Here is a 27,356-nt window from a genome sequence, read left to right as displayed (position 1 = left end):
TTTTTTAAAAAAAAATTGTTTTTTATTTGTTGAATTTTTTTTTAATGAATTAAAAACCAAACCAAACTGAACAAAATCATCTCACATTAAAATTGTAGCATCCTCATCAAATAGGCCTGCAGTAATAGACTTAGTCATCATGAGCGAGCAAATTGCAATTTCAAACAATTCAATAATAATAATAATGATAATAATACATTGAACGCCGTGATCCAAATGTTAAAGTAAGAAACATTTTATTTACAATATTTTCAGTGCAAATTATTATTAACAAAATAGCACAACCATATATCCAGACATAAAATACATGATGAACACAGCGTGATGTTCTGAGATCTCCTTTAGGACGTGAAACGAGTGGTTCATAACCTAATAATAAAATTCACAACCGCGTATTTCCCTCAGACGAAGGAGGACATCACCATGCACACAGAAGCTCTGAGAGGAAAACGACAGCAAGGAGACACTGGAGATGGCTACAAATCCGATGTTTCAATTTGCAAGTGTGTTTTATAATTACAGCCTCAGAGAAAAAAATGGAGGTAAAGAAATCTTAGTAAATTATTTATGGCCTTCGCTCCTTGTGTTTGGACTTTATTTAAGACGTAGGACGGTAATAATGTCTCATATTTAACAGATAATACTGTCTGTTTGATCCAGGCCTGGTTTAAGGATCTGAGACTGTGCCTGCCACTCCAGATGCATTTAAAAATCACTGTCGTTCTTCTGTCAAAATCACAAGTTACTGTTCATGAATCGCCTTCATATCAGTATCTGTGAGGCCGGTGTGTCTGTGACTGCGGCCGCTGTCTCCGTGCTGCTCGCCGGCGCGTTCCCGCTCATGATCACGCTGGTTTTATTATGCTCGGAAACGTCCAAAAGTCCAGAGTTCTCCTCCTGGGCCTCGTCTGAATCACACTCGCTCCTGACGTCGCTCTCACACTCCGACTCCACCGGCTCTTTGGGCTCCCTGCTGGACTCTGACGGGGTCTTGTCCGGCTGCTCCTTGTCCTTGTCTTTCTGAGCCTGCGCCTCTTTGGAGTGTCTCCACTTCATGCGCCTGTTCTGGAACCAGACCTTGACCTGCAAACACACCCGGACACCTTTTAGATGAGACTTCATAAGACTGCATAATGTAAACACTAAATCAGCAAAACCCTCGTATTTATTTGCCTAAAATGTCTCTTAAATGTCACAGAATTTTTTTTAATAACAGCGCCTTATGAATAAAATAGTGACCATCGTTTTGATACATTAGCTCTATAAATTACTTTTTTATTATTTTAAATGTAATCCTCTTAAAATTATTATTTTCTACATCCTCTCAAGTGTAATGCTGCATTCTCACTTGAAGACAAACCAGGAAAACAGTGCTTGCTTTTTTTCTTTTACTACACTTGCAGAGGACATGGAAGTAAAAGGGGAAGGCAACCTGGAGTGTAATGATATGTAGCATTTATTTAACAAACAATAATAATTAAAAAAAACCCTTTCAGTTTTGAGTCATTGCATTATAATAGACATGTTAGGGGTGTAGTTGAACTGTTACAATGTGCATAACAATAAAATGTAAACAAGCTCTGGTGAGATTAGGCAGTCTGCAACGCCTCTCGACCAATCAGGTTGCACCACACAGTTATGATGCTGCTTTGCAAAGTGCAGTTGTCTATCTTAGTTGAAGCTGTGAGAGAAATGAACATGCTGGTTGCAAACATTTAGGGTGGTTTCGTGTGTGTGTGTGTGTGTGTGTGTGTGTGTGTGTGTGTGTGTGTGTGTGTGTGTGTGTGTGTGTGTGTGTGTGTGTAATGACAAATACAAATAAGAATTTTAGAAATTCTAATGATTAAACACTGAAGTCATTTTCACTGTAAAATGGAAATTTGGTGGAACTTGGGGCTGACTTTATATTCTACATTTAAAAACTAACATGAGTATTTTTCAAGTCGTTGAGAGTATTTTTAGAAACATGACATACCATTATGGGAACTGAAATTTACAAAAAATATGCTTTAACACTAACCGGAACTTCTAAATATGACAAAATCAAAACATTTTTAAAAAAGAATTAAAATACTTGTTTTTGGTGTCTGATTTTAAATTTTCTGAAGGGGGTTGGGTGGACTTCAGTATTTCTAAAATCCTTGCTACGGCCCTGAGATTTGTGCCAAAAAATACTGATAAAAATACTAAGACTTTGTAAAACCTCAAATCATACTTGTATCATGTTAGCCAAAGCTGACAGCAGGCCTGTGTTGGTTAACCTCATGTCTAACTCATCTCACCTGAGCGTCTGTCAGCCCGAGCATGGCGGCCAGCTGTTTTCTGTCTGGCTTGGTGACATACTTCTGTATTTCGAATCTCTTCTCGAGTCCTTTTCTCTGCAGATTTGAAAACACTGCCCGCGACCATGACCTTTTCCTCTTGTATGTCTGTGGCATTGTGTCTTTTGTGAGGACAGCATAGGGACCTGTGTGGAGGACAAAGAGGAGGGGACATGAGGTTAAAAGAATAAGACAAACCCAAGGAAACATTGACTGTCGTACATCTCCAAACAGAGACCTGTCTGTTAAAGTCCTACATGTGATGACTACCTGGGAAGGTGTCCTGAAACTGATGCTGGCCTGATTGTCTGCTGCTGCAGCCTAGTGAACTCATCATGGAGGAAGCGTCGACCATCCCGGGGTCTATGGAGGAGAAGTACTGGCTGGCCGGAGGCTGAATGGGGATGTGGATCCCTGACTGACGGTTCGAGCTAACGATGGATGTGAGATCTGTTACAGAACGAGAGATGGGCTTCAGTCAGTAAAGAGTGACACACGGGCATGAAGACTATGACTGACTCTGCTTTTTGGGGGGTAAGATGGCCTCAAATTTAGAGAGAAAGAGAGACCCTTCCTTGAAAGCATATATTTTCTTTGCTAAGTGAAATTGAGCAAAGCTACATTGCTGTTGTCTGTGGCTGATCCTGACCTCTGACCTCTCTGTGGAGGGAGCAAGAGGGGAGAGGATTTCCCCACAGGGCTCCTTAAAGTGCATATTATGAGGCTGTTTGCGCTCTAACTACTCTGAACAAGTCTATCACTGTTATAAACTGACTTCCACATGAGTGCAAGTTAGTAGAGTCTGAATTGTTGCTTTCAGTTTCTAAAACTTTCGACATGACTGTGTCTTGTCTTGTTTTACTTAATGAAATGACCAGTGAACCAAAATAATATTTACGGATATAAAACACATCCCCGTTAATGTTTTCTTTGGCAGATATGACAGGAAGCTTATCTCTACAATCACCACGTCTTTAAAAAAAAAAAAAAAAAAAAAAAGTTTGTGTGCAATAAAATATCTGTGCTCACCTCTTAACGACGACTTTTCTTTGCTTTTTGGATCAAAGTCTGTCGACAATATCCGATCAATTCCAAATTTGAGGTCTTTGCTTGAAGGTGGAGGAGCTTGCTGGGAGTTAAATGTCGTTCTGGAGACTGAGGTTAGCTGTAGTCCGTGTCTGTGGTACGGAGACCCGGGACTCACCCTCGCATACACCGACGGCTCAGGCGCAACAGGAGAAGGGCGCAGCGGGGAGCTGCCGGAGTGCCCCTGCGCACGATGGTGTCCCATATGCACCATGAGGGCCGACGAACCGGGGATGTTCTCCGCATCTCCAGCCTGCAAAATGTCTGCAATGCAAAACGAGGGTTTCTTCATCGTATCCACAGCGAAGCCCCCTGCGCAGTACGCGGACCAGAGGCTAAAATTGGATGCGTAAAACGGGTTGAGCCCGGCCGTGTACATCCCGGAGGTTCTAACGCGTCTTATTGTTTCTCAGTAGAAGGGATGAGAGGACAGACATGTAAAAAAAAGCAGGGAGGGCGTTTTAGGGTAGAGATGACCGTCCTCTTTGTGTAAGTGCCAAAATCGCTCTCCCAACTCTGAAATCCTAACCCTGCAGTTCCACTCTGAAGTTCCTCCGTTGACACTGATTGGTCGCTCCACGAGCCAATGGACGTTTCGCGTTTGCTCACATCACGCCCTTGCAAATGATGATGATGATGTGTAACCCCAGCCCCCCCACACACACACCCCCCTCCCCCACACATACACACACACACGACCGGGACACATCGGAGTAATTTTGATCCTGAGATGATGGATTGATCACTTAAAGAGAACCCCCCCCCCTCTCCTCACCCATATCACCGCACACAAAAACAGTCATTATGTCCATGAAGCCTCGTGTTAATTTAGACTTTTGGAAATAAATAATAAAAGCCAAATGCAGTGGACTGTATATATTTTCCCCAAAAAGTCTTTATATGTCAGTTTTCAACACACACTAAATATTTTTGCGCGCAAAAAACACACCATATCGAACAAAGGCCCACAATCATATTTATATATATACATATGTAGGGAAATGGTTATTATTTACAATCCATTCTAATAATTAACTGTATGAAATCAGTGCAAGAATATAACCCTGAGCCCAGGAGAGCTTCTATTAGCTCCAACTCCTGCCTGCTATTTGTCCCAAAAATAGAACCTGCTTTAGTATTTTAGGATACAGCAGAAATCCTTATTTCTTCCGGTGCAGAGGGGGGAAACTTTATAATGACTGTTAGAACTTCCCTTTTTCAATATTTGTGCAACTTTATCTCGACCTGCAAGTTGCACGGTGACGCAAATCCGTCCCGATGCTCATAATAAACAGAGGAAATCTATTCCCCTCTCGAACGAAAACACAATTAACTTCAGAGGCGATACTTCATCCGCAAGGCCCCTCAAGATTCACACGTTGGGCCTGAGCCAATAAGACTTTATAATCGGGGAGGTTAAATAGTAGAAATGCTCATTTTAGTCATTTTTACGCACGTCGAAGAGCACCAATCTAGGATAATTTATCTAGAAGATAAATTTTAATACTTGCGAAAATAACAGAGGCTCCTATAATTGTGTTTAAATGTGTGTTAGTTATTTTTTTTCTATTTATTTAAAAAAAAAAAACCTGTCAATTCAAATGATCTCTCTCTCTCTCCTACTGTGCGCAATGTCGTGCCGAGATGCTGTCTGGGTCCCTCTCGGATCGCATGTTTCTCTTGCATGCGTTGAAACAATGGCTTCTGAAGCCCGCATTCATTTAAGGCTTGATTCATGCGGGCGGAAGGGCCGATGACCCTGACTGGCTCCTATCATGGTGTTCGAGTGACACGTTTCCGGGTTAAAATTAGAAATGAGATTTAGCGTTTGCCCCTCCATCACGCAGTCAAAACAATCCAGGGAAGAGGATGTAGCAGACACAGCACGCCTCGAGTTATTTCAGGTGCTGATGAGCTTTTCAGTGGGAAGCGCTAAACAACAGGCCTCAGATCAGCCTCCTACATACAGATGTGTCACTGCACAGCAGGAGGAGGGGGGGTCATTATCAGTCTAATTATGTGCACGTACAGTATCAAATAAATCCAGTTAGCTGTTTTAATTCATGAACCAAATGGAAAACATATATTTTTATTGCCGTTTTTAAAATGAGTCAGTTTATTCATCTTCTAAATATGCCCCGATGAGCCAATCAAAGAATGATTGTAGAAACTGAAAGTGAATAAATGAAAATGTAACTTTATTAGGATTTCAATGACATCAAAAGAGCACAAATGTTGCACTTTCCTCCCTCTAGCTTTTTTTTCCTTTATTTTTATTTCCAGCTATCTATAATATTCAATTTAAAAGTTCTGGAAAAGATAAAAGTTTGTCCAGTTTGTAGGAAAGAACAATCAAGCAAGCAGCAGATTCTTCTTATAATTGATCTGAATGCTGATTTTTTTTTCAATGAGGATTTCAGCAAATTTATCTCCTGTGAGAGTTCATGTACAATTGTGCAGCTGTTCCATATTTAACATTTTCCTGAAAAGATAAAGGCTTCTCTGTTTCCTGTTTGTAGAGGTTGTCATTTCTCCACTCAGAATAACAAAGAGGGTGAATAACATGTAGACTCTGAAAAAAAGAAATTTAATGAGATCTTCAGTTGGATGTGATGATCTCTTTTTTTGGGGGGCGCCGACTGCAGAAATGTGCAAGATGCCGTTAATTTATTTCACTGACTACAGTGACAGTTTTTACCATTAGCGAAGCAGAAGTTTTGCAGTTTAATTACGTCATTGTTCACGCAGTTATTATTTTATCGTTGTTAAATGTCCCTTTAATAGCAGTCATTCTTTCCTTCTATCTGTATTTTATGTTTGCCTTTTTTTTTTTTTAAATGTTGCATATGTATGAGAGAGCCAGGGCATAAAAAACCTTTCACTGCATCAAAGCCTGCAGCAAAAAGTACAGTAACATTAAACCTGAAACTGCTGATTCCTGTAGAAGCATTTAGAAGTTCAGATTTGAAAATTAAATATTCTAAAGAAAGGAGAAAAAAAAGAAGCTCGTATTTGATCCACAAATCACTTGTAAAATCTGAAATATCGCTTTTCCTGCCAGAGCCCTACTGGACACTATTATTCACCTTTATTTCCCTTTTCCCCAAACCGTTCCTCTGTGGAGCCGTATAAATGATTGCAGGTGGGATTACTGCCAGTGCCAGCGACTCCTGTCTCTGGTTTAAACTCTACACTTGAATCTGTCTTGAACAATTCAAACTACACGGTTCAAACTTGGAAAAGGTGCAAACCTCTGTTTTTTAAAGACGTTTGGAAGCAGAATACTGTCCGTGAGGGCTCCTGTCCACTAAATACATCCTCAGTCAGCTCGTAATCAAAAGGTCTCTGTGAATGTTTTGTCCAGTCGTGCACTGCAGTCTCTAAAAATCTCACAGCGAAAAACACATTTGTGGACATTTTTGTTTTGCAAGAGGTGTGATTATTATTTTCCATTAATGACTAACAACTCCCTCCCTGTTACAACATGATAAAAAAAAAGACTAATCACCTAAAAAATTCCTCAGCTGATTAGTTGACTGATCATGTAAGAGGTCACAGCAGCTCTAGGTTGCTTTTATTGAAGAGTCCATACTCTCTGCAGTGGAGCTAATCAGAGCTGAAACAAACAATGCAAAAATGAAATGCCAAAACATTTCTGAGTCACATGCACACTGCAGGGTTTGAAAACAAAGCGTTGCTGCTGTGCACTGTTGACTACCTGAAGTTCAGCATTTGACGGAGCCCATTGTTGTTGCCTGATTGCTCGCTGTGTGTTTTTCAGGAAGCCTTATCAGGGCCGGAGGAAAACTGAATGAGCACCTCTGACTGTAGCCCTGCTGGATCAGAGGCTGGACAGAATTAAATGATTTCCATTATTACACCCAGAATTATTGCTCCCCTCTGTAAGACTCCAGCTCAAGCCAAGATTACTATTTCTGGCAATGTTTGCCTCAGGAAGGAACTTTCGCAGATTTAATGGGACCTGGGCCATTGTACACAGCCTTCTGTATGGCACACTGCCATCATTTCCACAGGGAGAGAGAGAGAAAAAAAGAACTGAGGGATGTGTCTAAAGTCAATTCAAAACAAGACTGTCCCGTTTATGTGACCCTGAATACATCCAATATATTTCAGACTGTGAACTCTCTCTCACAATGACATGAAGTGATTTTCAATTTGAATTTTTATGAGGTGAAGTGTCGAGGTCTGACAATGACCACCTGATTCTGTGATCTGCGTTTCTGTGAAACGTGACTTGCTGCATGTTCTTAGCAGTGACATTTAAAGGAAATAATAAACAAGTTTGCTCCGTGGTCTCATCATAACTCACATTAAGCATTAATGTGTTGCAACAATGGTGGATGCTGTAACATGTAACGTGTAGTTTCAGATTCAAAATAGGAGTGAAAGGGTCACATCAACAAATACTCCAAATACTCCTCCTAACTCCACCAAAAGTTATCCTGACTAAATGTTGCTTGTTGTCTGAACTTAATTCAGTGAGTGAATTTATTGGAGCCAGAAGAACTCATAAATTTCACTTCTGAAACTTGAAATTTTAGGTTTAATTAACTTGAAATTATAAAATACATAAGTTAAGTCAATGACAAAATTATAGTTAATATAGTTAATACCACTAAATTCTTGTATGATATTTTACATTGTAGCACAATCACACTGTAAAAATATAATAGTAGAAATCCTACATTCAAATTGTCCTTAAAGGTACAGATGTATTATCAGATGTTGTTTACTTTAAATATAAAGTATTCAATAGACAAATTAGTCATTGTGAGTAATTGTAAGCTCATTTTAATCACTTTATACTACTACAGTTAGTTTTAGCTGTAACAATGCATCATATTTTATGTTTAAGTTGAAATTAAATTGATCTTTCTATTCATAATCTTAATAAACAAAGTAACTAGTCACTAAAGTTGCAGTAAATAAATGTAGTGGAGTAAAAAGTGCAACATTACCCTCTGAAATATAGTGAGTTAGAAGTAAAAAATATACTTAAAATAACCTATAACACTAGCCTAGTACTTGAGTAAATGTACCAGTTACTTTCCACCACTGATCGTGGAAGAATGGCTTAAAATATTCTAATAAAACCTGAAAATGATTAAAATATATATTATTACTCTTGCCATAATGCACAAGATTTATACACACAACAACAATTTCAACAAATTCAAGTGTCTAGAGGCCCAAATACTGCATCAGGCCACTATGTCTGTTTCAAGGCCTTTATACTATGTGTTTCTTATCATCACAATGTGACTGTATTTAAACTGAATGCAATAATTAAAATATTACTGACTGCATGCATGAAGGCAGTAAATGTACAAGCAGCTCCCCCCAGTGACAAAAAGCTCCCTCTTCTTTTACTCTGTTTATTTTTCCACATGTAGCTTTAACTGTGATGGCACCAAGCAACAAATACATCTCCGAACAGAAGCAGATAAATGAACAATTCGTTTGACAACTGATTAAAAAAAAACGCTTATAAAAGAATACAAAAATTGAAGAGACAGACTTGTAAGTTGCCTTCTGCTTTTGTGAATGTGTCAGTGCTGAGCTGTGTGTGTGTGTGTTGAGCGACTGCAATTGCTGCCCATATTTAAGATATAAAAATAATCATACAGCAATCCTTCAAATTTAAAAATCTGGAACACAGGAATATGAGCAAATTTTTCATTTAGTTGCCAGCTATGATGTGTTTTCCAGAGTTTTATGCATATTGTATGATAAATATTGCTTATTATACATTTACAATTTCACATTTTGTTTCAATTGTTAAAAACACAATAAAAATAGTGGTTTTTTTTTGGTGGGAGGGTTTTAAAAGCAGCACTATGTTGACTCATTGTGGCCTTAGACAAACAATGACATAAGTGCATCATCTCAGGAGATCATTTATTTGACTTCTGGAGTGGTTGCTTGCTGCGTGTGCTAATACTAATAACCTATTGAAATGCTTTTTAAAAAGTCTACTTTAAGGTCCAACATCAACTTGAAATGAAACCACAGGATCATATGAGTGAATGAGTGAGGAAGAATAAATCCCATTACACAACCACTGCTTCTCCTTTTGTGGTAGTGGGGCTCCAGGTTGCTGCTGGCTCTGCACAGTCAGAATAAAGACATTAAGTGGTCATTAGCTGGACATTGGAGTGGTAGACTAATCACACTCACCTCCAGCCTGCCCTCCGCTGTAAACAACCTAAGGGCCGCTTTAAGGGAAGCTTTTAAATGCGATGGTGACTCAGTGCCTTTGAGCAAAAGCGTCTGTTTATATTGAAACAGATTAAAGTGGCCCTGCGCAGCTCCAGTGTGCAGATGTACACACGGTTGAATCACACGAGCAGAGAGGAGAGAAGACTAATGGAAACGCAAAAAGGTCATAATAACAAACCATTAGGCCCCGCTGCTGATTCTCCTACGTGGTGGCGCGCTGCCATGAGGAGGAGAATAAACTCCCTGCATCAAATCCATTCAAACTTCTCAGTTATGTTTGAAATATCTTGGATTAATTCAGTAATTCTAGCAATATTGTAATAATAATTGGAGATTTAGCAGTCACCATCACAATAAACCACGAAAAACAGAGCAGGATTTTTTTTTCTTTCCGTAAAGTGAAAATACACCGCAAGAGTGAGCACATGCATTTCTACTTACCGACGATTGAGTCTCCATTTTTGAGGATTTTGCATTCACAACTTCTGAATAAAGAGATAAAAAATAATCAAATACAAAATATAATCAATATAATGAAATGATTGAAACAACCGGCCTGACTTTGACCACATTATTAATTTTCGTTCTAAGAAAAAAACCCACTTTTTTTAGGATGATTTACCTGGTTTTTATCTCCTTATTGGAAAAAAAGTGGCAGTATAAATGTGTTTGCACATGTGAAATGACTCCGTGAATGTCTCAGAAGATGCATTGAAAGACAGTCGGGCAGGCGGTGTGTTCAGTGCAGTGTGAGGAAGAGCAGAGCATCTTCATCCTGCAGCCGTCTCTGTTTAAACGCGCTGCGCTGCATCATCCGACAGCTCCAAGGTGCGCACAGGCTTTATAACTGCTTTAGCCAGCCATAGTCATACACGACATTAGATTGTGTGGCCCATAAAATGTTTTAAAAAACAGACTCTTTGTGCACAGGGGTTCTCTATTTTAGTCGTTCATATTTTTTACTGTGGGGTTTTTGTCTCGGGGGACATGAGACCGCACCGGGACACATTTGTCCAGAAAACAGCTACTGGAAATGTTTTTCCACGCTGTCCCAGGAGCGACTTCTGCCCTGTTTTTGGTTTATTTTCTTCTTATTATTTTTGCTGTAGATCTTTATCCAGCTGTGTGTAAACTATAAACCACGTCATAAAGCTGCTTCACACAGGCTTCATGTTAATTAGATTGTAGCTATTTAAAAAAAAAGTTATTTAAAATGAAAACGTTTTTTAATTCAAATGATCCCTAAAATATAGCTCATGTCTCTTTCTGTCTCTCTCTCTTTTTGTGTGTATGTATATGTATATATATGTGTGTGTGTGTGTGTGTGTGTGTGTGTGTGTGTGTGTGTGTGTGTGTATATATATATACACACACACAATCTGAACTTTATCATAACTTTATCATAACTTTTCTTGCAGGTAGTTTAGATTTGTTTAAGGATGCTGATGTTATTTCTTCCCTCATGTTCTGCGTCACTGTACACTTTATGGCTTATTTACAGTCATTTAATATATATACTGTGTATATATATATATTTACAATGGAGTCGTTTTGTTTTATAACCTGTATAGGACTGTGGACAACTTAATGTAAAGTAGTTTTTCCTCAGCACAGTGACAAAGTAGCAGCTCATAACTAAAACTACACACAATGAACAGCTGGTTTTCATTTTCTATCAAAACACTGCCATCTAGCGGACATGTCCTGTATTGCTGTGAAAGACTCCACGCTGGTCTGCTTGTCTGGCTATCATTGTGAGAACCAATTTGAGCTTTATACCTGGGAAATAAGGACAATTTTGGTCCACCCTCTACTTTCCAACACACCTTCAAAATGCAGTTTGAGGCTTCAGAGTTGGTCGATGTTATCACTTATTGTTGTTTATCTACAAGTTGCTGTTATTTCTATTTGTTTTGTGTTGCTGCTTATTTTATTTTGTTTCTTTTAATATGTTCGAAATGAATTAACTAAACTAAGTTAGTTGTGATGGTTAAGGTTAGGGGGCAAGGAATGCATTGTGTCAATGACTGTCCTCACTAACATAGTTATACAAAAGTGTGTGTGAGTGTGTCTACTTGTATTAGTATCTTTATGAGGACCAATGCGAGTTTTAGGCCATGGGAATGAGGACATTTCTTTGTTTGGTTCCCACTTTGGGACAGGGCCTCAGAGGGCTGTTTGAGGTTTCAAATTTTGTTTCAGGGTTATTGTTACAATTGGGTTTATGTTTTGTAAGAGGGTAAGGAATGCATTATGTCAATGAAGGTGCTCACAAGTGTACAAAGAGGTGCGTGTGTGTGTTTGTGTTGAAATATACAGCAAAGTAACAGAGTCCACAGTCATTTTTTCTTTTTCTGAAAATAACATTATCCCTCTCTAAATGTGTAAATAATAACCGTAGACACTATTTACACAGGACTACAAAATGAAGAAACTAATGCATAAAGTTGCAAATTAAATAAAATTTGAAACAGCGTTAATTTCCACTCTAAGTTAAGATGCGTATGTGGTTCATTTCAGTGTCTCTGTGCGGTTAATTAACACATTTTCCTTCCTTCTGTTTCTAGTGCTGGACGGGGTCGTGTGTACAGATCTCGGGGGACTCGTGGGTTTAACCTTTGACCTCCATTAAAGCCTAAGTACGGTCCTTTGGGAGGATGTTGGGTTGACTCAGGAAGTGCAGGCCAGGCAGGTGTCAGCTGCTGGTGCTTTACTGACTGTTCAATTCACTGAGCTGCTAGTTCAGACTCAAACTTTTGTCATATTTCATCACAGTTTTGTCTGTATTTTCCATTTAGAAGACTTACGGAGAAAAGTAGTGTCTTTTAATGCTATAGATCATTAAGTAATGTCTCTTTTTATACAGTGCATTATATCACCATCATTAATTATTAATTTCTCTAATAAAATAGTAATAAACTACAAATAACGAAAAAATAATTTCCAGTGCATTTTGAAGAAATACACAAATTGCCTTCAAATTGTATGGACAAGCAACTAGGGCTTCAACCGATGATCATTTTCATTATTTGTTGTTTGATTAACCGATCAATTGTATAGTCTATAATATATTAAAACAGAAAAATCTCCTTCACAAGTTCCCAGAGAATTATTTTCTATTGATGGAAGACCAGATTAATTTACTGATTGTTTCAGTCATACAATCAGGAAACTTTTGAGGCCTAAAGACACAATATTGTACCTTTCAAATGATGCAACAGAAACACAATTCAAGCCTTTTAAACATTTGTTTCAAAAATATTTTTTTTCAAATCTCTTCCTCCACCATGATAAAATTACAACACAAGCCTGAGTAAAAATGCCATTCCACAATTCAACTAGTGTGATTAAATAACAGTTCCCTTTTTTTTCTGTACATAACAGCCAACGCCTCAAACGACTAAAACTGAATTGAGAAACAGGATTTACAATAATGAGTGCAAATCACTTTGTGTACAAGCTTAGTCCTCCTGTTACGTGTTGTTATGTACAAGTAAAGTGTGAAAAGATCAGAGCTTGGATGCACAAATGAACTGCTTTTCTGCATCCAGTAGATTCTGAATTCAACCAAACTGAGATTAAGACAATGACTCTGCAGTCTGATTGTAAGGGAAATGTTGAATGTTGCCTTCACAAGGCAGTCAATTGACATTCAATGTAGGCTGAAAAAACTTTGGCACAATCATACTGCACAGCCAGCAACATTTAAAAAAATAAAAAATAAAAACCCATTCTAAATCACAAAAAATGAAAAATTACATACAGGAGCATCTAGAGATGTTAAAATCATTATCAGAAACAATATACATGGCAATAGTAGATCTATTACAGAGAATCATCTTCATGGTCTTTACAATAATTTCTAACTTGTGTAGTAATTTTCATAAATCTGTGCTTTAGTGATTCAACACTCAACAACACTAAAAAATCGGTCAGTTCAAGCCTTTTCTTAGAATGAAAAACAGATAAAGGGTGAGGGAACAAAGGTTGATGCTGCCTAAAAATTATTCATGTTTTTCTCAGACACACAACAAATGAATCCCTAAAAAACCCCCTGTATTTTAATATTACAGCTGCTTTACACCTCCCTCTTTATCATGTTTTCTTTGACTGTTAAAGTCAGTTAAAACCTGAGGTGTGAGAAGAAAAACCCTAAATTTAAAAAACTAGTCAGTGACAGCATTCAATAAAGGTGCAGTGTCTGTGACAGTACCGACACACTTTTAGCTCTCAGCATCGGCCTGCACCGTGCTGTTATTCAGCAGTCTCTCCCTTTCTCCTGAGCTGTTCTCTTCCTCTTCGGTCACCATCCCAGCGCAGCACGGTATCCTGGCCAGCAGGGGGCGGTGCAGTCCATTGTAAAGTGCTGTGCCGAGCAGCAGGACAAGGAAGCCCAGCACCTGCAGCCCGTGAAACTGCTCCCAACCCAACCCCATGCTCACCACCCAAATGACCAGCGTGCGCAGGCTGTCCAGCACCATGCGGGTGGTGGCGCTGATCTCTTTGGTGACGCTGATCCCGGCAAAGTTGAAGAAGGCGATGCTGACCGTGTTACCCAGCAGAGCGAGCAGGATGAGAGGCTGGTGCCCGATCTGACAGAAGGCGTCCAATGCGTCCTCTAGCACACGCCGAGGGTTGTTGCCGAAGTCGCCCACAGGGATGAAATACATGGGGATGAGCAGCAGCGACAGAACAACGAAACCAAAGAAACCTGTAAATAGAAAACAAAAATGTAATATGACCAATGATGAAAGGTAATAACATACACAGTCATTGATCAATAACCATGTATGGTAGGCTATCTGGGAAATATGTGGCTATGAAGCACTTTTTTCTGCTTATAAAGGAGGTTAGAGGAACTAATACGTAAAATCAACAGCTGTGTTATTGTCACTCCTGTTTCTTAAAGGTTGAACAAAAATTGAACAAGCTGTAAAACATCATATTTACTTATGACATTTTTAAGTTATTACAGTGAGCGTGTTAGCAAACTAAACATCCAATACACAATGAGCAACATTAGCATTCATTTGGAGTGATACTTGTATGCACCTGATAATTTTAAATCCAATATTAACTCTCCTAGCTCTGGCTCTGTCTCCAGACCTTGTCTGTCTGCTGTTTAATAATGTGCATGTAGCGTGGAGCCGGTTTATCAGAGCTTTTTAGTGAATGCGATGAGACTAAACCAAAATAACAAAGTTGCCACTGTACAGCCAAAACAATGAGCTGAAAGGTGCTAAAAAGACTAAACTAAAGACTTAAGAATTGAAGGGCAACCGCAAAGTCGAGTCTCTTTATCACTATGAGCAAACTCTTTTTAAAGTTATTTAATCCATTGTTAATGTTACAAAAATGATTATTGCTGCACTTAAACACTGTGAATTCCAGGTTTTAATTTACTTTGTCAAACTCTTTCCACACAGTGAGAGAACATTTCTGTATCATATCATCATCACGCTCAGTATCATTCCTACTTCTCTTTTGCATGTAGCTAGAATCTAACGTTACAGTCACACTTCTCAAATTTACATGTATTGTAAAAGAATAACACCTCAGTGCAATATTTAACCCTATTATAGATAGTATTTCCTTTTATAATGTTACAACATTGACAAACCTAGTTTATCTGTTGTTGTTGTTGGAATCTTGCTGTTTGGCCTTTACATTCCTCACTATTGACTTGTTCTAACATTGGCAACTGAGGAATATGGCTCAGAAGCTTATCACCAATACCAGCAAACAAATTTCCTTCCGTTTTATCTGTTTCTCCTGTGGTGAACAACAACTTACCTTCAGTACCAACAGCCCGCAGAGGATGGACGTCATGTTTGTAGACAAACTTTTCCTCCAGGACCATCTGCACTGAAACAATGACCTGAGCCATGATGATCAGAAGGTCTCCTGCAGGACGGAAGAGGACAGTCGTGTTAATCTAATGCTAATGAAACACTGCACTGTCTTTACGACTATAATTCATCACAAGAAAACTTTATTTTATGAGTTCTGTTCCTGCCGTTAGAAAATCTGCCTCACCAGTGATGACGTCACTGAGTTTGTGGTCGTCTTTATGCCCGCTGAAGAAGTCGGCGAGGCCCACTATCAACAGGCCCACGATGGTGATGAAGATGCCAAGCCACTGGCTGGTCAAAAGGCGACGCCCCAGAAAAGCCACAGAGAGCAGACCGGTGAAGATGATGACAGCTCCACGCAACATCTGGAAGCTGGAGGCGCTCGTCATGTTAAGTGCTGGAAACCAAGAGAAGGCTTTAATACGGCAAATGTCCTGGAACCCTGGAAACTGCAATGCCACCTGTTCATTTTGTGCTTTCATGAGCTAGAAATTCAAGATTCATTATTATCATTTTACAACACAAGATTGTCTAATGAAATGTAGTTTGTAGCTCCTTTATGCTTCTAACAACAACATACATTTTATAAATGGATTTATAAATAATAGACTCTCCCAGCCTGAGGAAAGAAACTTCTCTGTAGTCTGTATCTGCTGGTACGACAGCAGATACAGCAGGATCAACAGGCTACGGCCAGGCTGGGTATTGTCTTTTAATATCCTTCGGGCTCTGTGGAGGCACCTAACGTCACCAATATCACTGATGCTCAGTAGATAGCTACTGATGATGTTCTTGGCGGTTTTAATCATCACTACAGAGACTTGCTGTCTTGGGCCAATTAGTGATGTTTCCAGTCAGGATGCTTTTTATTGCTCCTCTGTAACAAGTTAACAAGAAATTGGGATGGGAATTTTTGCCTTTTTAAGTCTCCTTAAGATATACAGTCATTTCAGAGCTTTCTTTACTGGGATGGAGATGTTTGATGTCCATGAGTGCTTCTCTTTGATGCTGATTCCCAATAATCTGTTCACCTGCTGATGTAGACCGGTTCAAATACATGCTTTGTGCAAATATTACCCAAATTACCCAGAGTAAGAGTAAGAGTAACCTGTAAAATAAAGCGTTACCAAATGTATTTATGCCACTGGCTCCCTTTCCAGCACAAATGAACAAACAAGTCAGGCGGCTCAATATAGCTGAAAGGTGTAGCTACAAAGCAAGAAGCCACACTGAGAAAAACAACGATCATTTGAAGAGATGTGGATAATCTATACTGCTTTGCTGCCATTCAGCATTTGACCTTTGAAAACCCTTTGAGAGGTAGACTGTATCAGAACACAAGGCTGATGTCACTTACCAACATACATGATGGAGGTGGCCGTCATGTCACACATGGCCGGTGCGAAGAAGAGGAGAGGGTTGAAGCTAGCTGGGTTCATCTTGGGCTCTGGCCTACGTCTGTCGTGGCAAAGTAAGATGTAAAAGGCCGCCAAACAGCTCAGCTCTCCCAGAAACATTCCCACTGCCTGAGACACAGAGATGGAAGAAAGGGAATAGATCACAACTGATTTACTTTTGTATAAAGTGTGTGTACATATTTTCTCTGGGTTTAGTAAGGTAGAAAAGTACGGGTTTTTTTAACCTTCATTTTAGTCTACAAAACCTTTTCCCATTTAACAAAAGAGGCCCATATTTGTCACAGTTAAAATGTCTAAACACACAGTAGGCAGCTGTATAAGAAGTTATATAAAATAAAATGGTTTAAATTTGCAAATGTTCTCTGTTATTCAGGAACTAATTACTGGGGTTTAATAACTCCCACTGCCCCATGTGGTGTGAAAGTGAAACACTGTATACATGCTGAACAGTACTGTCACTCACAGGCTGTTACTTTACCTGTACAAACGGGTGAGAGAAAGAATGTTCAGGGTTGTCCTTGCAACCCTTCGCTGAGAACGTGTCAGCCCATCTGTTGGACAAGAAAACATTATTCCAAATTAATTATTCATATTTTACAAGACGCAAAAACAAGAGCTGCAATGATTAGATGATGAATAAATTAGTCGATCAACAGAATATTAGTGGGAAGCTATTTTCAGATTTGAACAATCATTCACTCAGCATCATTCAACAATCGTATTTTATCATTTTTTAAAGAAAAATGCCCAAAAATGTGCTAGTTGCAGCTTTCGAGTTGAAGCTTTTCTGTGTCATACATGAGTTTAAACTGAATTTACTTGTATTTTGGACATTGATCCGACAAAATAAGACATTTGATGACATTACCATGGGCTGTGTGTAATTATAAAGGACATTTTTCAATATTTTGTAGACAAAACGATTAATCAAGGATATTCTGCTTAAAACAAAGCATAACTCAGCTCTAGACTTACTTGTTAAAACTTATATCGGCATTAAAAATGAATACATGTATAAAAACATGTAGATCCCTCACTGTGTTTTAGGGATGTTAAACAGTATTCATGTTTTTAACCAACACAAACGTCAGTGAACTGCTGTGTAGAAGATTTTTATTTCTCATTCACTGTCGTTTAATTTCAGTCTGTACAGTCAGACATCGTGATTTGCTTGTAAAGTTAATGACTGCCTACGTCTGCATTGACTTTTATAGACGGACAGTAAGAGGAAGCATGACCGGCATGTGAGTCCTGTTGGCTTCAATGTGCAAGACAAGGGAATGTGGAGTTTGAAAGTGATGACACAGCAAATGCAACAACTTGTCTGAGCTCATCACGCAGGAAACCTGAGTCTGTCGGCTGATCCAAGTCTGCTGATTGTTTGTGGTCAGTGTGTTTTGAGAGAAGCTGGATTGAAAAAAAGATTATATGGGCCTATATATATGTGGTGCAACTGAAACTACAAACCGACATGCTGTAACTGATCTCAACTGTAGCGCTTTAAAACCAGGGAGGCTTCACTGTGAAGAGGCTGGTTTCAGGTGACTGTTGTGAAACTTTACCTGTTAGTTTCTGTGTTCCCTGTCAGCTACATGACACAGCTTGTATTCTCTGACACATAAGCACCACACAGCAAACCTTAACCTTTATTCACAGCAGCTTTGAGCTTGGATACTGCTGTTTTCTGCTGACAAAAAGCCACAAATGGACAGAGAAGTGTATGTCAGACAGAAGAACGCTGACATCACAGATTATTAGAGAAGTAAAGAAACGCTGAATGGCAAACCTCTTCCTATTGTGACAATAATGAGAGAGGAATTAAATGTGGTAGTACTGAAATAATCAGTCAGTTAATATATGATTTGATCCACTGAAAATGATCTGTAACATTTTTGATAATTCATCGGTTGTTTTAGTCATTTATAAAGCAAAAATACCAAACGTGCTCTGGTCCCAGCTCTCATATAAGAAGACTGGATGCTTTTCTCGGCTTTATATAGTTATAAATGGAATATGTTTGGATATTTACAGTTTTGGATTTTGACACTTATAATAAAAAAGTATTTATTTATAGAGAAATTTAATTTAAAAAATGTTATTGGATGGACAGAAAAAGACATTTGAAGACACCCCATTTGGGTTTAATGGGATGTAAAGGATATTTTCAGTATTTTCTGATGTTTTTACGACCAAGCAATAATGAACGTGTGATTAGCTGCAGCCCTAAAATATATGATGAATCATTTCAGGGCTGAAACAATTAGCTGATTCATTGATTTATTAATCAACACAGATTTGTGATTTATTGCACAATTTTTATCACGGAAAAATGCAACCTGCTTCTGAAATATGGGGATTTGTTGCTTTTCTTTGTTTTGTATGATTGTAAAATTAAACATATTTGGAATTTTTTCCACTATCAAAGCAAAATGATAATGAAAGCAATGGTAAGTTGAAGCTCTGCAATACATCATATGATAACCCATTTGTTAATGCAGGCTAACTAAACAATGAGTTACTTCACCTCTGAGATTCATATCCCATTAGAGCAGGTTTGTTATACACACATAGCTCATGTTGATGACTTCATACAGCTGCAGTGCACAGTTTAGTTGAGAATACTGAGATAACTTAAACCTGTATACACACTCTTTGCATCACAGCTCCTTCCGGTCAGCATTCTTATCCGGTTTGTCAATAAATCGAAATATCCATATCACTACTAGCTTCCTCACAACCAGAATATAGTAGCTTGTCATCACACTGGATACGGATGTTTATATAAGCTCATTGTTGACCAGCTAATAACACTACCTGCTTGCATCTGCAACAACAAATAGATAGAGTTAATATGTCTGTAACAAAAGCGTAATAAACAAAGCACTTAATGAATTAGCCCATTAATACACTTTCTAGTTAAAGACCATTCGCTTTGTCTGTGCTCAGCATTAGCTTTGTTTTAGCTCACTGTGTCTGGCAGGAGCTATAACTGGAAACACATGACACCAGAAACAGAAACAGTGAAATGTATGCACTCACTTTGCCGATAGTGTGTTTAAGGAGCCGGTTGTGAGCATAAGTCCCGCGAGGAACAGCTGGTATTTTGTCCAAGCCATGCTGCACGCGCTGAGGGGACACAGGCGACCACCGAGCTGCTTTTATTCGTTAAAAGTGACGCAGGTTGTTGTTCACACACTCTCTCTCTCCGTGAGACCTCCTCAGTCTGTGAACGCCACATGACAAGCTGGGAGTCAGCTGACTGCGCGAACTGCATGCTGCCTTCACGTGCTGTCGTAAATGTATTTCATAGGGAAGACCAAACGATAGTAGGCCTATACGTTCGTAATTGTTCAAGTCTGCCTTAAAACAACTGAGGTGCCCAGATAAACATTGACACGTGTTTTTCTTGCTGCAATTATTCCTCCTATTCAAATTGGCCATTAGTGATGGGGGATAACATCCATAAGCCTCCTTCTAAACATAGCACAAAAAGTAAGGAAATGTATGTTTGGTAGAGTATTTCTTTGTTGTAACCATGCTTCTTGGCAATAAATATTATAATATTGGAAAGCCAGTTTATTACTCTTTTAAATGGTGCCACATTTGTAAGGAACATGCATTTGTGGGATAAGCAGCAGAGCTGAGTATGTGGGTTGCGCCAATGAAAAATCTGGCAAATGTTCTCTACCAATGCCGAACAGCTTATTCTGCTATTGACTCTTGTTTGGTGTTGTTTGGTGGATTGGATGACTGAAGTCTGAAGAAACAAGACATATTGGCAATTTAACAATTAATTCATTTAACAAACAGGAGCTTCAGTAGTGTGTGGAAGAACCATACACAGCCACAACAGCCTGGCGGCACCTCCTCATGCTGGTCACCTGCCTGCTCACACACTGCTGTGGGATGGCATCCCATTCTTTAACCAGCATTTGTCGCAAGTCAGCCAACGTGGTTGTGTTGGTCACTCTGGCATGAACAGCATGCCAGAGCTGATCCCACAAGTGTTCAATGGGGTTGAGGTCAGGACTGCTGGCAGACCATTCTATCTTCTCCACTCCCAAATTCTGTAGGTAGTCTCTGATAAATCCCGCTCTGTGGGGCGAGCATTGTCATCTTGGAGGACAGAGTTCGGTCATAGACTGTGGAGATATGGTAATGCAACTGGTTGCAGAATCTCATCTCTATATCTCTCTGCATTGAGGTTACCTCCAATGATGACAAGCATAGTTTTTCCAGTGAAGGAGATGCTGCCCCACACCATCACACTGCCTCCACCAAAAGAAGGCAGAGAAAATTTGCCACATTTTTCATGGGCGCAACCCATATATTCAGCTCTGCTGCTAATCCCACAACTGCATGTTCATTACAAATGTGGCACCATTTAAAAGGGAAATAAACTGGCTTTCCAACTGTATAAGATTTATTGGCAAGAAGCATTGTTACAACAAAGAAATAATCTACCAAACACAAATTTCCTTACCTTTTGTGCTATGTTTATGTAAAAGTGTATTCAAAAGTTTATTATTTATAGTTGTAGTTCAAAGATCATTCATTTATTACAGTCTTTTTAGTGCAAAATTCACTCCTTTTGTTACTGTACTTGCAATACAGATTTGCGTCTTCTTAGATGAACTCCTTTTTTTCAAAATGCAGACTTTTATGCCCTATCACTTACATTTAAATCACATGGGATATTTTAATGGTCCGTATAAACAGGATGAATGATTGCAATGAAAAAAAACCTCAAGGAAACCTTACGATAGACTTGTAAATAAAATGGTGAACCTGTCCTAAGGAGAGTGAATAAAACGAATGATGTGGTTATAAAACTAGAGTAGGTGTTATAAAACTTGAATAGCTGAATTTGCTGACATCGCTATACAGCTACTTCAATAAAAATAAACATACTTGTATCTGTATGCTAAGTGCACAGGTCCATTCTGCATTTTTAATGTCATGCACTTTCTGTTTAAAGGTTTGCATGTATTGAGTCATCTCTACTGGCTATGATCTTTTAATATTTTAATCTCAGTGTGAAAAACAGGTCAGGTCATATTTGCCTGTTACACACAGAGTTTAGTTTGCATCAGGACAGAGGTTTTACTTTCCCCGAGGAGGCAATGACATGCAGGGGTTGTTTGTTCCATCTGTGAGAGTGTCCTCTTTCATGGCTTCTTCTTCTTGCTGATTTCTCAAATGACAACTAAAACAGCACTAACTTGTATAGCTACTTGTCTATTTCTTGTATTGATTCATTGTTGTATTTGCTGCATTGATTATAATTAACTGCTGCTTACCGAGGGCATTCAATATTTACTCTACTCTACTCTGTAATACTAACTATCTTTTGCTGAGGTACAATGTCCACTCTTGATTTTAGAAACAGAAGTCAAGGGTCAATGAAACAATCTCAACCCAAAATCTTGCCATGTTATATGTCATTGATATAACATGATTGGGGGAAATGTAGCTCAGCATGTACTAATGGAGCTTGTTGCCATTGGTGGGGTGTGTGTGTCCGAATCAGAGATAGATTATGAAGTTCTAACATACTTACGGGCCATATAACCACATTAAATCAACCTTAAATGTAACCACATTTAGACCTAAAACTGTTGCTCTAATTGAGTGTTGGTCCCTTAAGCCTGACTATTCTCTCAATATTTCTGCAATTTCACCATATTTCAGTGAATTTAGACATCAACTAATGCTTACGTTCCCTTTATCATCTTGGCACTGTACCACAAACAACCTCTGTGCAATCGATACAACTATCAATGAAAATAATACATGTTAAAAGCTGCACAGCACATTTGAATAAAAGGTTATTTTGTCTGCAGATCTATAAAATCCAACTTTACAAGGGGACATTAAATGCAGCATAATAATCATCTTGAATAAACAGCAGGGGGAGACAAAGACCTGATAGGCCACTGAGGATTTGAAAGTGGGACCACAGAAAATGTGCCCCCCTCTGTAGCCTCACACTGCTTAAAATTAGAACATGCATTCCACTTTCGAAGAGGATGCTGTCTCTTTTCGCTTATATGACCAATCTTTGGCTTTTCAAAACCTACAAATGAGACGTCAGTGTCATCCTAAAACTCTGGATTTCCTCTTTGATTAAGGATGTGTGTCACAGGCTAATCTCATATGTACCGTATCAGACAAACGCTACCTGAGAAACATGAATAAATATATTAAAATGAACTTTTTTTGTGCTATCTGCAATGCAAGACCTTTAATCATCTGAGAATTATGATTTCACATACTGATATTGTTGTTTTATGGTGAGCTCTCCCTTATTTCACTCCTCTGCTTTAACACGGTGCTAAACAGGATTCTTAGTGACGCCCCAGACAGCTGATGAGAACAAGAAGTCTTCTGCTCTGTGACTCTCAGTGAAGTGTCTCTCTTTTCACAGCAGAAAAAAAACTCCTGGCTCCTAGCACTTGACATTTAGTTATCATAACTCTTCTCAAGTGCTGTCATGAATGCAAAGGAAAAAAAACAGGACTGTCTTATAACTGCAGAAGATTTGCTGTACGGTATGCATGTCTCCTAAAATTATGAAAAAGCTGTGCTGAAGATACCTGGGTATTAAGTGCTGGATAATTTTATAAATGTACAGTTGCAATAAAAAGACACTGCAGCTTCTAACACCATAAGATCAAGTCTAAAGCCACAGTGATTGTAAACGGCATTGCAATATGAAAGTGTTGGTGTCAGACACATTTCAAAGTATACTGATAATTTTGCTGTTCTTACCAGTAGTAGGGCGTATAATGTAAAGTTTGCCCTGAGGGTGGCGCTGGAGTAAAGGCTATCATTAAAAAAAAAAGGTGAATCCTCTTGGGATCATGAAAGAAATGGAAATAGTGTTTTTTTGTGTGTGCCAATTTGACATGTTGACTTGGAAGATGGAGTGTCCAAAATAAAAAGTTCACCCTCTGCATTTCTTGTGAAGATTTTTTTTTTTTTAGCTTGGCAGTGGTGGAGGAAAGGTCAGGGAAATACTAGGATTCAGCCTCTGGGGACCATTTCATTTATTTATTTAATCTTTTAAAAAAAATCAAAGTCCTAATAAAACCTAGTGGAGTTCAGCCACATATATCAAATTCCTCATTTAAAAATTAATCCAAGTTGCTGGAATGAATAATATGACCCCCTTTCCATCTCTGTCCTTTAACGTCAGCAACATCTTTCATGGTAATGCGGTCTGTATTAAGTTCACCCTGCAGCTTGTGAGACAAAAGTGAACTAGGGACAGCCACTGACCCTGCATTGACTGTATTTATTGTGGCATGCTAAACATCATCTACAGTGAACCTGTTTTCCTTTAAATCTTCCCTCGAAGAAGCAAAACATCTGTGGCGCCCATGAAAAAAATATAAGTACCCAGGAGCATTATCGTTTCACGCTGAATGGCCTGGAAACATTTGATTGACAGCCAACCTCCGTTGGTGTGAGGTTGGACCTGCGGGAGAGAAAGGGAGCAGTTCGTGCACACACCACCGAAATGTCACATGGCTGGGTCAGCTGTGAAGACTGAGGCAGGTCACGGCCTGTTCAAACCTTCATGCGAATACTGTCCACCTCTCTGCACTGAGGCTCAGCGGTCCAAACTGAACTGACCACAGAATTATTCATGATCACCGCTCAGCAATGCTCACCTGTGCGTACTCTACATGCACATCACTGGTGACCCTGTGACTCGGAGCTGTTATGTAACGTGTACATCTGCACCGTGCAGAGCAAATGCAGGGCTGTTCAGATCAAAGACCACCTACTGGCAAATGTAATCAGCAATGTAATTCACTGGAAGGCTCAAAATCTCTGCCATTCTCACCATTCATTAACTATGAGTAATGTGTTGTCATGCTATTGTACTAAAATGCTATACCACAGTCAACATACTTAGGATATGTTTTAATTATGGGCAATAAAACAATGTGAAAGAATAGTCCTCATTTAAAGTGATTTAACTTTACACACAGTTTATAAATCACCTTTAAATATCTTTGTGTTGCGTTTTGATTTCAGTCCTGATTGATAAGAATCTATAAATGAAGCTTTAACAGCACACTGGGGGAGCAGAGACCTAATTGGCTTGTAAAAAAAAATGACAGTGAAGGTCCATTGTGCAACAAAAACATTTAAACCTCAGTATATTAACAGGTTCTTCAAAAACAGCTGTCAGTCCCTGGCCACAGGTGTGACATCCATTAATGATACATTATATTGATCGTTTTGGTGAGTGGGTCTGGTCAGATGAGGGTTAAGGCAGATGGCTGGTGGTTAAGAAATAGTGAATTCATGTTATCAGCTCTGTTGCCAAGCTACCGTTCATCTTGCCTGGCCTGTTTGATGACTTTTCCGGCCACTCGAATCAATGTAATTGATTTCTGTTTAATATTTACTCCAAGATCTATTCTTTTGCTGGTCACAGAAACGTGATGACTTACACAGCAATGGTGTTTACTCATGCCACTGAAATGTACAATTAAATGTTCACGTTGGAGCATTAAATTGTAAGCACTTTTTGAGGAGTCAGTTCTACTATATTCTGTTCTAATGGTCTTCACCCTGCTGAAACTCCACAAAATCTAATTTCCAAGGACTAAAATCATGATAACAGGACATTCAGATTATTGCAGGTTTGGGGTTGATGAGATTACTTACCTCATAGCTGTAGAGGACATCTACATGGTTAAAAGTCGTGATAATAATCAAGATTTTTGAGTGGGTTTAATTTGTTATATGAGAAACGATAGCTTCCGATGCCCTTCCTTGTGTCTCTCAGTGAGTGTTTTTGCTCTGTTACATGTGATTGTTGTAAATGAATGAATATATTTTTGTACAACCATGTGACATCTATTTTATGATGCCATGTTGGCCAGATGTCCCTCGTGAAAGACTTCATGTATTTCAAGAGACTTAAAGTTTAATTTAACAATACTGGTGCTTGGTAGACTCAGGAGGATTAGGTTTAGGGTTAGGGTTATCACAGTCATTTTTTAAATACTTGATACAAGTGATAGCTGCCTGAGGTAATTCTATGTACTGTTATTACACATTGATTGCAAGGCTGGCACCTTTCCTTTAGAAAACAGATGGCATTTATATTGCTGTCGAACATTCCCAACACACAAAGCACCCTGTCACTTCCATTCAATATATTCATTTGGCACTTTTCTGATGCTGTTATGTAATGTAATTATTCATCTCACCCCTCTGGCCCTGTTGACCACTGAATATCTCCATGCTTTTGCTTTCCAGGAAATTACGCAGAGGTCACTGAAAGAAGGTACCATATTGATTAAGAGCAAATAAGTTAAATAACCGTTATGATTAGCAGGATCAGTGGTTGTGCAATATTATCCGTGTAATCCATGGTTTTTAAGCTAATATACTTTAATTTTTAAAGAAATAAGGAGACGCATTATTATCAATAATGATGTTTTATTGTCCAGGATTTTTTTTTTTTCAAACCCAGCAAAAACAGCTGTAATCAACTGCTTTGATTCTTGCAGAGTCGATAGATACGCTAACTAGCTAGTGCAGATGTCCAACAGATATGTCAGTTAATGCATCATGATCCAAATGGTGTGGTAAGTTTACAGAGTTGTTTATTATGTGCAGTGATGCTCTCTGTTTGATTGTCTTGTAAGCCAAAAATTCACCCATTGCGGAAGTAACAGTTGGATGTCGTATTTATCTGCGGGTCACTTTGTGCCTATGGGATAGTAGCAATCAGCAATCAATAGCAATGAGCATACTTATTACCCATTAAGCAATCAGATGATTGTAATGGAGGAGAGATATTAATTTCCAGTATGAGAACACACTATAATCCTTCCTTCACCTGCTGTTGAGCTGGTGCACATAATGAATGCTGCTACTCATCAATAAAGCTCACATGCAAGAATGAACTGTAAACACAAGCTCTCACAAACCTCCCTGTGTACAGTCCTGTCTGCCTGGATGAACATGTGCAGGACTTAATGGTCTCAAAAACTCTTTTTTAACCTTTGGAGAACATGTCAACAGTCACTGAGAATCATTGTAATAACTTTTATTGCCAACATATTCCTGGAATACAGACTATCCAGGCCATTCAAAATGGAAGTGAGAGGAGCATGTGTTGAAGACTGTCACGACTAATGTGTTCTTTGATATACAGAGTGGTGAAAACAGCACAGATAGACGAGACAGTACGGTACGGTGCACTCCCACTCTAACTCATGAAAAGGTCATTTTGTGACACTTTCTGTCAGACCTCTTTTTCTCACTGATTTAAATATGTAAAAGAAACAAAATAATGTCAATAAAAGAGACTGATCTACATTGGTTTTGTTGTTTGTATTATTAATTCTGGCCCGCAGCCGTGTCAGATGAACTCAAGTCCCTTCATCAAGCACCCTTCATTACACACC

General features: G+C 38.9%; 2 protein-coding genes across 3 annotated transcripts; both read right to left on the bottom strand.

Moving 5' to 3' along the window:
- Positions 1-125: 125 nt before the first annotated feature.
- Positions 126-3,934, bottom strand: hlx1 (H2.0-like homeo box 1 (Drosophila)). 2 transcript variants are annotated; one of them, XM_062437331.1, is made up of 4 exons: positions 3,351-3,934; positions 2,592-2,771; positions 2,283-2,467; positions 129-1,083 (listed from the first exon to the last, which is right to left on the bottom strand). In XM_062437331.1, the coding sequence occupies exons 1-4, from the start codon at positions 3,784-3,786 to the stop codon at positions 763-765; spliced, it is 1,122 nt and encodes a 373-aa protein (XP_062293315.1). In that variant the 5' UTR covers positions 3,787-3,934; the 3' UTR covers positions 129-762. The 2 variants fall into 2 exon arrangements, with proteins under 2 accessions (XP_062293316.1, XP_062293315.1); XM_062437332.1 differs by lacking the exon at positions 2,592-2,771 and having other exon boundaries at positions 126-1,083.
- An 8,864-nt stretch (positions 3,935-12,798) lies between these two features.
- Positions 12,799-20,114, bottom strand: slc35f6 (solute carrier family 35 member F6). The gene is made up of 6 exons (XM_062437278.1): positions 19,957-20,114; positions 17,396-17,468; positions 16,857-17,025; positions 15,684-15,896; positions 15,441-15,551; positions 12,799-14,358 (listed from the first exon to the last, which is right to left on the bottom strand). The coding sequence occupies exons 1-6, from the start codon at positions 20,031-20,033 to the stop codon at positions 13,871-13,873; spliced, it is 1,131 nt and encodes a 376-aa protein (XP_062293262.1). The 5' UTR covers positions 20,034-20,114; the 3' UTR covers positions 12,799-13,870.
- Positions 20,115-27,356: the final 7,242 nt, after the last annotated feature.

This window comes from Scomber scombrus, chromosome 17 (assembly GCF_963691925.1).
Source record: "Scomber scombrus chromosome 17, fScoSco1.1, whole genome shotgun sequence".
NCBI lineage: Eukaryota > Metazoa > Chordata > Actinopteri > Scombriformes > Scombridae > Scomber > Scomber scombrus.
Note: the sequence above shows the minus strand (reverse complement) of the source record. Positions and strands in the feature narration are given on the sequence as shown.

What these genes read in the sequence shown, in the direction of transcription:
- hlx1 (XM_062437331.1), bottom strand. Translation starts at nt 3,786, where the DNA reads ATGTACACGGCCGGGCTCAACCCGTTTTACGCATCCAATTTTAGCCTC. An exon ending in GTTTCAGGACACCTTCCCAG is followed by an intron (nt 2,468 to 2,591) that starts GTAGTCATCACA and finishes TCCTCCACACAG; the next exon opens with GTCCCTATGCTGTCCTCACA. An exon ending in TCGGGCTGACAGACGCTCAG is followed by an intron (nt 1,084 to 2,282) that starts GTGAGATGAGTT and finishes GTGTGTTTGCAG; the next exon opens with GTCAAGGTCTGGTTCCAGAA.
- slc35f6 (XM_062437278.1), bottom strand. Translation starts at nt 20,033, where the DNA reads ATGGCTTGGACAAAATACCAGCTGTTCCTCGCGGGACTTATGCTCACA. An exon ending in TTAAACACACTATCGGCAAA is followed by an intron (nt 17,469 to 19,956) that starts GTGAGTGCATAC and finishes CTTGTCCAACAG; the next exon opens with ATGGGCTGACACGTTCTCAG. An exon ending in TCTCTCACCCGTTTGTACAG is followed by an intron (nt 17,026 to 17,395) that starts GTAAAGTAACAG and finishes TCTGTGTCTCAG; the next exon opens with GCAGTGGGAATGTTTCTGGG.